The sequence below is a fragment of the Mus caroli genome, unplaced genomic scaffold, assembly GCF_978045245.1.
Source record: "Mus caroli unplaced genomic scaffold, Mus_caroli_1 scaffold_8, whole genome shotgun sequence".
Classification (NCBI taxonomy): domain Eukaryota; kingdom Metazoa; phylum Chordata; class Mammalia; order Rodentia; family Muridae; genus Mus; species Mus caroli.
This window is the reverse complement of record NW_028227263.1, coordinates 37,140,585-37,151,576: the sequence shown is the minus strand read 5'-3', so window position 1 is coordinate 37,151,576 and position 10,992 is coordinate 37,140,585. Positions and strand designations below refer to the sequence as shown.

At 45.0% G+C, this 10,992-nt stretch overlaps 1 protein-coding gene across 1 annotated transcript; it reads right to left on the bottom strand.

Annotated features, from left to right (window-relative positions):
* Positions 1-2,226: 2,226 nt before the first annotated feature.
* Positions 2,227-9,121, bottom strand: Nlrp10 (NLR family pyrin domain containing 10). Its single transcript, XM_021169044.3, has 3 exons — positions 9,081-9,121; positions 5,868-6,169; positions 2,227-5,112 (listed from the first exon to the last, which is right to left on the bottom strand). Exons 2-3 carry the CDS (start codon positions 6,142-6,144, stop codon positions 3,368-3,370), a joined length of 2,022 nt encoding a protein of 673 aa, XP_021024703.1. The 5' UTR covers positions 6,145-6,169; positions 9,081-9,121; the 3' UTR covers positions 2,227-3,367.
* Between the last annotated feature and the right edge of the window lie 1,871 nt (positions 9,122-10,992).

Below are 10,992 nucleotides of genomic sequence, written 5' to 3'. Positions count from 1 at the left end.
AGAATAATGTCAACTAACCAGACACTAACCCAGAGCTCCCAGGGATTAAACCACCAACCAAAGAGTATACATGGAGGGATCCATGGCTCAGATACATATGTAGCAGAGGATGGCCTCATCTGGTATCAATGGGAGAGGAGACTCTTGGTCCTGTGGAGGTTTGATGCTCCAGTGTAGGGGAATGCTAAAGCAATGAGGTGGGAGTGGGTGAGTGGGTGGAGGAGCACCCTCATAGAGGCAAAGAAGAGGGGGAGATGGGGGGATGGGAGGAGGGTTGCAGAGGGGAAACAGGGAAGCGGGATATCATTTGAAATGAAAACAAATATAATGATTAAATAAATGAATAAATGAATAAATAAATAAATAAATAAATAAATAAATAAATAAATAAATAAATAAATAGAATTGACTGCATCTGCAGGGAGGGCTGAGCTGAGCTGAGCTTAAACTAGATTCAAAGGGGAGGGCTCCGGGCCCCTTTCATGCTCTATACCTCTCTGTATTTCTGCCCTGCCTCAATACTTATTTTGCTCTTAAGAGTAACATGTTTGTCAGTCTGCACCTCACATGATGGTGCCAGACAGGTGGTGTTTACGCACAGTGGCATACAGTCATCCTGTCTCTGCAGTCATACTAAAAGTAGAGCCAAATGTCCCTCCGTACAAACAACTCAGCTGGGACAAAACAAGGCCCCAAAGCACTGTCTTACTGTATTTATAGCAGACATAGCCTGATCTCAACAGGCACTGATCTCTGCCTCCTCACCTCTTCACATGGAGGAAAAAGCTGACCCATCCATTGTGGTGGAGAGGCCAACTACACAAAAGGGATAATGATAGATTATAGATTGTGGTGGAAGGACACACAACCACACAACAGGAGATGGATTTATTCAGAAACTACTCTAATACCAGGAAAGGTACCAACACCTAAGCAAATTCATCATGGATCATCAGTGGTTTCCAAAGATGAAACAGGTGACTTCTGTGGACAGAAAATCACTAAAAGGAACTCTCTAGGGGAGTGGAGATTCTAGTCCAACCAACCTGACCAGATTCTTCCTCAGTAAGATCTGGGTGATGTGACATTACCTAAGGGCCATAGAGGGTGAAGAACCTGATCAGACATCCAGGGCAATCAGATTCAAAGGGTGGGGGCTTCTGTAAGGCATCTTAATAGGATCCTTGCTGAAACTGGACTGTACAGGTCTGGCAAGAAAAAGCTGAAAGTAGGACTCAGGGCAATGGAATCAAGTTCGATTAAGAAGAGTCGTTTTTAACCAGATACTGGTACAGGCCAGTAGTCCCAGCACTGGGGTTGGAGGCTGGAGAAAGCTCAAAGTTAGCCTGGACTACAGAGTGAGTTTGTTTGGAGGTCAACCTGAGCTATGTTAAACCCTATATTAAAAATAAAATAAAATAAAAACTTAAAAAAACAGTTTTTGTCATTTACCAAATCTTCTATTTCACTGTTTAATATTTTTCAGGAAATATTGTCCATAGGCATAAACGTCTAGTGTGGTGTAGAAAAAGGGATGATATTTTTTCAACCCAGTAGGTTTTCAGTTAGAATGAACCCGGGTAACAAAAGGTGGGTAGATGAGAATGATGAGCAGCTAATTAATGTGACCATTCATGTGTATATACAGGAAGCTCCTGAGGAATGAGGTGGCTCTGAATTCCAGTCTATAGACTGCTTTCAACCACAAAACGTAAAGATTTAAAGAAATGACAGGACAGAACTGGAGAGGAGGTGGCTTAGTGGTTAAGAGGACTTCCAGCTCTTGCAGAGGACCTGAGTTCAATTCCCAGCACCCATCCACACTGTGGCTCACAAGTACCTGTAACTCTAGCTCCAGGGAAATCCAGTGGCCTCTACTGGCCTGCTCAGGTGCCAGGCACACACATGCACACACACTCAATCATGTCAGGCACCAGGCACACACATGCATACACATTCAATCATGTCAGGCACCAGGCACACACATGCACACACACTCAATCATGTCAGGCACCAGGCACACACATGCACACATACTCAATCATGTCAGGCACCAGGCACACACATGCACACACACTCAATCATGTCAGGCACCAGGCACACACATGCATACACATTCAATCATGTCAGGCACCAGCCACACATATGCACACACAATCATGCCAATGTTTATGCACATAAGACTTTTTAAAATAAATTTTATTTAAAAGAAGAAATGGCAAAAGTCAAAGCATTTTGAGTCTCTATGAGCGGCAAATTAAAGGCAAAACAAAAAAAAAAAAAAAACACCCAATAAAGGCTAGTTGAGAGATGGGTCTGGTCATCTGAGCCTGCAACCCAAGCTACTCTGGATACCAAGGCAGGAAGATCATAAGCTACAGCATGAGTTCAAGGATAACCTGGGCGACTCAGTGGAATTCTCTCTTGAAAAGGTAACTGTGGGGGTGAATAGACTTACTGGCCTAGCTCATGTGACTAGGGCCAACAATAGCCACTGAGCAGGATTAAGTGCCATGTTGGCAGTCTCTGCAGACCTCTGCATGGTTAGCTATGATGTGAGGGTCAAGAACTTTCTGAGGAATCTAAGAAATAAACAGGGCTCTTGATTATACCTCAATGTCCTCCACTACACAAGGAGTTCAATCAACTCATTATGCCTACAGCAAAAATCCTTTTCTTTCTATTATAGAAAGACCCAGAGTAGAAAAGGATATGCCCAATCTTGGAACTGCATCATCTTTTCATGAAGAAAAGTCAGTTGATGGCATAGCTGGGGCTAACAGTACTAATATGATCAATATTAGTACATAATTTAGTCAGGTCAAAGCAAAGAAGAGTTTCCCAGACCAGTGTTTAGGGCTGTGACCACCCATGACCCACTTTTAACAATAGAAAGTATAGAAGTTTCTAGAAAGAATGAGAAACTACACTTTATTTAAGCAATACTTGAACACAAATAGAGAGTCAACAGGACTTTCCATTATACCAAAGCATGTTTCCTTTACATGTGTTCCATATATGCCCATATTTTACAGAGTGTATGTGATTCTCACTTTCTTATTTTAAAGTTTATTTTATTTAAAAAAGAATCTAATGTTAGAATTAAAGTCTAGTCAATGGATGTTAGCATAGAAGGGGCTACTCAAAGTGACTTCACACCACAGGAGATACTGAGCACCTACTAGGGGGAGGGATGCTAACTAATTAAACTTCAAATATCTGTGGTAAGGGCTGGTTCTTTCAGTGAATCTTTCATTGCACATGCTAAGACTCCTGGTCTTAATTATCCAATTCTCTCTTCTCTCTCTCTCTCTCTCTCTCTCTCTCTCTCTCTCTCTCTCTCTCTCTCTCTCTCTCTCTCTCTCTCCTACCCATTCATCTTATCTATCATCTCTCCATCCTTTTTAAGTGTCTGTCCTTCTTCATCCTCCTGTCCCTCCACCCCACCATCCTCCTTATCATTCATCTCCATATGACCCTTTTCTCTGCTTGTCAGCCTATGGTTTCTAACCCCCTGGACTGGTTCCTCTGTCCCTCTGCTTTTCCCATGAGATGCCTTCTTTTGTTTCCTGGTGCTTTTACCATTTCCTAAGAATGGACTTTGTACCTTCCCGCTACTAAAGCTGCTTGTCACTGAAACTGACTTCTTCTTGTCAGATTTCTTTTCATCCAAATGTTGCACATTGAGAATGACATCTTTCATCTGGATACCTTGTGTGAGCTTCTTTATCTTGGAATCATAGAGAGAGAATTCCAGATCCCATGACCTTTTGTACTTTATGGCTTCTATTTGCTCTTTAAAATGCTTCAGATCCTGCCTTACCGAAGGAGCAATTCTGAAGCAGAACTTCAGCCCCAAGCTCAAGGTGCCGTCTGTTTTCAACATGTCAAATAAGAACTGCAAACTGAGAGTCACCTCTTCGTGGTTCTCCGGATCCACCAGCTTTGCCACTTCTTTGTGTGTGGCCTCTCCCTGCTGACTCTGGTCCTCCTTCACAAGGAAGGACATGGCGTAGAAAAATTCCTGGAAGCTGATGTGGCGAAAGCTGTAGAATTTCTTGATGCCAAGCCCCTTTCGGTAGTCGATGCAGTTCAGGAAAGCAGTAAGGCTGGGGCCGTCTAAGCCATGCTTTCTGAGGACCTCTTCCTCAAATAGCAGCCTCTGGTGCTGCATCCCCTCCGCGGCCAAGGAGCACAGACTCTTTAGTACCTTGTGCCTGGTAAGCTCAGAGCTGTCTCCATTGCCATCAGTGGGCAGAAAGGTGGACACATAAGCAGTGAAGATGTCTGTACTATTGCTAGGTGTCTCTGAGACTTCCTGGCCTCTCGCCATCTTCTTCTTCAGCCAGGAGCAGACCACCCAGCAAATGCCTGGAACCTGGCATGCTTTATAGAGAACAGCATTGTTTTGCACAAACTCAAGGGCATTTTTCAATTGCTCCTTATCCGTAAAACAGGAGCTGAAATATGTTTCCCTCTCCTCCTCAGAGAAGCCTAAGACAAGGACATGTCGCCGTTCACCCAACATGGGTTCCAGACTCTGCAAAGCTGGAGGCCGCGTGGTGATGAGAAGGGAGCATGGTACCTCCCTTCTCCTCATCAGAATGTGAAGTACGCGCTCGGCACGACTGGACTTCTGTAACTCATCATAGCCATCCAGGATGAACAGGAGCCGCCCAGGCTGCCGCAGAATCTCTGTGACTGGGGCTTGATCATCTCCACAACACCAGCAGATGAGGTTGGGCAGGTCACACTTGGGTAACAGGACCACTTCTCTGCAGCTCACGTAGAAAACATAATCAAACTGGCCTGGGTACAGCTTCCCTTTGGACCAGTCCTGCACCAGTTTTTTGACCAGGGTTGTCTTTCCAGTGCCCGCAGATCCTTGCATCACCACTATGGGCGGGGTTGAGTAGGACTCCGCCTCCGGAGCAAATAAAGTCTTCACATCGACAGGATCCAACTCCTGTTCCAGGTCAGAACAGGAAGGTGATCTGCGACCCCCTGAACTGGATGTGGCCATCAGGAGCAGCTTATTGTGGCTGCTATTAACACCCCAATCTTGCCTCTCCTCCAAGCAGCGCACATGCTCCCGGTAGATTTCTCTGTAATCTGAGTAACACAAATGGGGTTTCAGGTGTTGAATGTGAACAACAAAAGGCAAAAATCAACCCTTCAAACCCTGAGATTGCCCTTTAGTCTAATCTTCTACCCTCTCTAACTTGCATTGCTTTGAAGATTGTAGCTGTGGCTTCATGAAGTGTGTGTGTGTGTGTGTGTGTGTGTGTGTGTGTGTGTGTGTGTGTGTGGTCATGTTTTGTAAGTGAGTATATTTGTATTTATCTACACATGCTCATGAGAATGTGCTGACAGAGGGTGTGCATTGTGTGAGGGAAAGGGTGTGAACACTTCAATGTGAGTGTGTGTGACAATGCATAAGTACCTTCAAAGTCCTGTGAAATTTTGTCATGGGGTGAGGTGAGGACAGAGAGAGGAGAGAGAAGGGAAGCTGAAAGCTGGAGTAACTGGAGTCTGTTCTTGGTAAAGGGGAAAGGGTCAGAGCTAAAGACTACCCAGCAGATGAACAGGAGCCACAACTTCTGGAGCTTCACTTTCACCCCTCCCTTTCCCTCCCTACAGGTAGGAGGTGGGGTGTGCTTAAAAGATATCTTAAACCTCTACCTTCAGCTCAGGATCTGTACCCAACATTCTTCAGACCCCTTATCTGGAGACTATCTTAGACTCTGGGGATCCCCAAGGAGAGGGCAGTGTAAAGAAAGGCATAAATCCTAGACTATCAGAGTCCGTGCAGTACCTAGGTGTGTCTTTGGTGCCACTGTCACTTCCCTCTCTCAGGCTATACTCACCATTCAGACAAACCTGGTTGAGGTAGTCTACAAGCTCCATCAAGTTCATGGCCCGCAAGCTCCTGCTCACCACTCTCACGGCTTCCTGTGCTCCGTACATTGAAATCAGTTTTGATGCCAGGTCTACCTGACTCAGACTCTCCAGTTCCCCTCGGGCCAGATGAAATTGGGTCACATCCCGTAAGTGGAACTTCAGTGTCTTGAAACTGTTCTCCTCAAGGTCCTTCAAGGCCCAAAGCAGTGCCTCCTGGGGGCTGTTGGCCCGTGCCAAGGCCATGATGGTCAGAGTTCAGCCCTGGCACCTGGAAATGAGAAGTAATGGGAAATGATAAGTGGGGAAGAGCTAGAGACTCACCAGTTGCCCTTCCTACTGGGTGTTTGGCTGTCTGTGGAGCAGAAGCCTTGGGGGAGACCACATATGTGCAAAGCTCCAAGAAGGACAAGTGGATGAGACAACAGTAGAAATTGTCTAATCATCCCTGCTCTATCAGATAGCATGTGTGACCATGTGAGTAACGAGCAAGAAGGCCCCCTTCCTTCCTTCCTTCCTTCCTGCCTGCCTGCCTGCCTGCCCGCCTTATTTCTTGTGTGTGTGTGTGTGTGTGTGTGTATGTGTGTGTGTGTGTGTGTGTGTGTGTGTGTGTATCTTGTGTATTCCAGGCTAGCCTCAAACTTTTTTATAGCAGAGGATGACCTTAAATTCCTGACCCTCCTGCCTTTGCTTACTGAGTACTGTGATGACTGCCATGCACCATCACTCTCAGCTTTAGGAGGTGCAGGGGATTGAACCTAGGGATTCATGTGTGTTGGGTATCCACTCTACCAGCTGGGCAATGTCCCCAGATGTCCATGGGCACTCTTAAATTAGACTCAAGCATTAAGTCTTAAATTAGCATCAAGAAAAAGTGAGATTATTTTGTTTCAAAAAAGTGAGTCTTCCTTAGATTGTGAATGTTTACAGAACTTGTACACGTCTGCTAAGACCACAGAGACAGGAAGATTAAAAATCTCAATCCTCAGTCCACTGCCTCACATACCAGCAACATGAGCTCAGCCACTCATAGGGTCCAAAGTTGGTCTCTAGGTTAGGTAAGGAGATGAGTTCAAATACAGCTAAGAAGGGAACAGACACTATTAGTGCTTAATTTGTGTCAAGTTACTTCTTCAACTCAGTGATCAACAGGAGGACTTTAGAATCCAGGAATTGCTCATTATCTAAAGTCATGTGGAACCCATTGCAGAAATATAATGTATGGAGGTGCTCAAAATAGTCTTTAGAAGTAGACTTGGCAATACTCAAATATCAGTATTATAACTGAATAGCAATGAAAGGAAGAAACCTCTCAGAAACACAATCGGACACAGGGACTCTTGCCACAGGTCTTAGACCTGTGTAAAGAGGTGGGACTACAAAAACAATGACACATTACCTCAAAATGTCAAAGATGAAAAACCTGGGGATCCCCCGCAAAGCTCTGATTCTGAGGAAACTGATTCCAGAAGAACAAGAAGACAACAACAGAGCTCCAGGCTAGTCAAGCTCAGGCTTGAAGAGCTGGAAGTGGGAGAGTGAGTCAGCTCTGTGGGACAAGAAGACAAAACAGCTACTGTCCAGGAGAGATGGAACAGGTCCATTTTCAGTTCCACAGGCCAAGCCTGGGTCCTCTTATCCCGGTTCATTATCATCTGGTAGGGTTGGAATTAAAGGCAAAGGTATGAACTCTCAGACACCTACTGTCTGTTTATGGGCTCAGTGTTGGGTACGGAATGGAACCCAGGAAGGACCTCAGTAATCAGGGGAGCAGAGATGCCCACACATCAGATCTGTCAGTTGGCATGAGCAACTTAACCTCATTTGTCAAACATTAAACTTGAGAAACAAGGAAGGTGTTTGACCAAAGGTGTGAACTATTATATTGCCAAAAGAACAGCACGGAGATGATTCACATCCCCCTGGGGGGCACTTGCCCTCCTGACAACTTGACCCCAGGCCAGACTGGAGCAGTTTGACAAGAGACAAAGGGAGTGGGCACTGTCACTATCACTCTCTCTCTAAGAGATGGTTCGGTGTGTAAGAGCGTTGTCTGTGTAAGCGTGCATCCCTGAGCACCAGGGCTGAGGATTTGCATTCATATTCTAGCTCCCGTGTAAAACCACTGAGGGTGGGTGCATGAGCATGGCTGGCATTTGTTGCCCCACAGCCCAGTTCCAAGCTCAATGAAAAACCCTGCCTCAGGAGAACAAGGTGGGAAGTTATAGAACAGGACACCTGACATCCTCTGGCCTGTGCATACACAAAGTACACACACTCACACACATATGCGCACACCTGTACACACACACACTCACATGTGTATCGTGTGTGTGTGTGTGTGTGTGTGTGTGTGTACAAAGACACTTGAAAACTGAAGTAGTTGTCTTGGGAAGAGGATAAGGATGGTGAGATAGATGAAAACTGAGACACAGAGTTTGTAACATGTTAAATTTCTGATACATACACATGCTTCACTGTGTTAAAATCATAGGTCATAGATCTTCCCAGGAAAAAAATCTATGAGGCAAAGAAGTGTAGGTAATGTGTGTGGACAATTCCTTCAGGAAACTTGGCAATGAAGGGGATCTGCAGAGATGAGGAAGCACTGGTCCAAGCAGTCTTTACCCTCACATGGAAAGGGTGGGGTATTTTTTAATGCTAACAAAAAGCATCCAAAGGAAGGATCAGAAAGGTGGGGACTGAGGATAGGAACTGGATCAGGATCCAAAAAAAAAAAAAAAAAAAAAAAAGGCAGAAGATAAGCTTTTCAATGAGAAAGTCTGTCCGATGGAGAGGCACTTGTGTGGTTTTCCTGTTCAGAAGATGAGTGGGGGTATGTCTGATAGATGCTCTATTCTACTTGATGTATGGCTAAGAGAATTTCCAAAGAGCTTGACAGCAATGGTAGCAGGACAAGGGAGAGGCCAGGATGTGAACTGCCAGCCCCCAACTGTGCACCTTTCTCCCTCCTCCAAGCCGCCCAGTCCCAGCCCTCAGTGAAAACCCTCGGAGTCCAGGGGAAATGGTAGGAATGGGACCTGACTTACTCAAAACCCTAGGCAAACTCAGGCTAGAAATAAAAAAGTACCAAGAGTTCAAGGCCAAGGAGCCAAGATGAGAAAACAAAAGAATGAGACATGATTCTCTAGACAGAACAACAAGAAGCAGAGGCCACTTACTGTACCAACGCCAGATCTCAAGGTCTAAGTCACTGTGCCAGAGATTCTTAGTAACACCTAAGTATTTATAGAAACAGGAACTGAGTTTAATTGGAGGGGCGGAGGCAAGAAATGAGATGATGTTAACCCTGCCCTGGCTAGAGATGGAAAAGACGGTGACAACTAGAGAAACTAAGTATCCAAAAGAAGATAAAAATGAGGAAAATGGGGACCAGGGAAAGAAACAGATAGACAAAGTGAGAGAAGAGATATAGGGAGACATAAAACACATAAGCTGAGCAGGAAAGCAAAACAGAAAGGGAAGGGAAGAGCAGAGAGCTGGAGAGAGAGAGCTGGGGGGGAAGAGAAGGAGAGGGAGACAAAGAGACAGAGACAGAGAAACAGAGAGACAGAGAGAAGCTTCCTTTCAGTCCTTAAAATGGGCTAGGTTAACAGCGGAGATGATCCTAGTTTGGTTTGGTTTGGTTTGGTTTGGTTTGGTCTGGTCTGGTCTGGTCTGGTCTGGTCTGGTCTGGTCTGGTCTTTTTTTTTTTTTTTTTTTTCCAGGTATGACTTTACAAACACACTTCCCAGGACAACTAGAAAATGATATGTGATGGGGTTTATTTTGTCCACACATCACTGAGAGTTTCTGTGAGGCTGTCCTTGGAATGAGACAATTGAGTCAGTAGCTGACAAAAGCAAACTGTGCTCCATAATGTGGGTGTCCCTCATACCATCAGATGAGGCCTGAACAAAAGAAAAGGCCTGGCCCTCTCATGACTAAGAAGGGTCTCCTCTTCCCATAGGCAAACACCAATCCCTGACACTATTAATGATACTCTGTTATGCTTGCAGAATGGCTCTCCTCTGAGAGGCTCCACCCAGCAGCTGACTTAGACAGATAAAGACAAACAGTGGATGGAGATTGAGGATTCTTATGGAAGAATAAGAAGAATGATTGCAGGATCCTAAGGGGATAGGAACTCTACAGGAAGACCAACAGAATCAACTATCTTAGACCCTTGGAGCTCTCAGAGTCTGAACCATCAACCAAAGAACATACACGGGCTGGAACTAGGCTTCCCCACACATATGTAGCCGATGTGCAGCTTGGTCTTCATGTGGGTTCCAAACAATTGGAGTGGGAGCTATCCCAACAGCTGTTATCTGTATATGGATATGTTCTTCTAGCTGAGCTGCCTTGTCTGGCCTCAGTGGGAGAGGAAGCACCTAGCCTTGCAGAGACTTGAAGTGCCAGGATGGGGTCATATCCAGAGAAGAGGAAGAAAATGGAGGAATGATTGTAGGAGGAGGTGACTTGGAGGGGGCAGTGAGCAGGATGTAAAGTGAATAAATAAACACATACATACATACATACATACATACATACATACATACATACATACATTTTTTAAAGGAGGTCTCCTCTTACTGTTTATATGGACCATGTTTCCCTCATTTGAGGATTGTAGAATTTTATTTTTATATATAACATAATCCACACATAGCACATACATATATAACATGAAAGTGGAAAGAAGGGGGAGAAAAAAGACTAATGGAGGAGGATTAAAGAGAGGAATAAGTTGGGGTTGGTGAGGTGGCTCAGTGATTAAGAGCACTGGCTACTCTTCCAGAGGTCCTGAGTTCAATTCCCAGCAGTCACATGGTGGCTCACAAACATCTGTAATGGGATCTTATGCCTTCTTCTGGTGCATCTGAAAACAGTGTACTCATGTACATTCAATAAATAAATAAATCTTTAAAGAGAGAGAGAGAGAATCGGTGGGAATATCCACCTGAGTACAAAGAATCTATGCCAACAAGAAAGCTTTTTAAGGGAGCTGAGGAGATGGCTCAGCAGGGAAGAGCACTCGCTATGCAAGCATGAGAACCTGAGTTAGAATCCCAGCACCCACATAAATCCAGG

What these genes read in the sequence shown, in the direction of transcription:
- Nlrp10 (XM_021169044.3), bottom strand. Translation starts at nt 6,144, where the DNA reads ATGGCCTTGGCACGGGCCAACAGCCCCCAGGAGGCACTGCTTTGGGCC. An exon ending in CAACCAGGTTTGTCTGAATG is followed by an intron (nt 5,113 to 5,867) that starts GTGAGTATAGCC and finishes TGTGTTACTCAG; the next exon opens with ATTACAGAGAAATCTACCGG.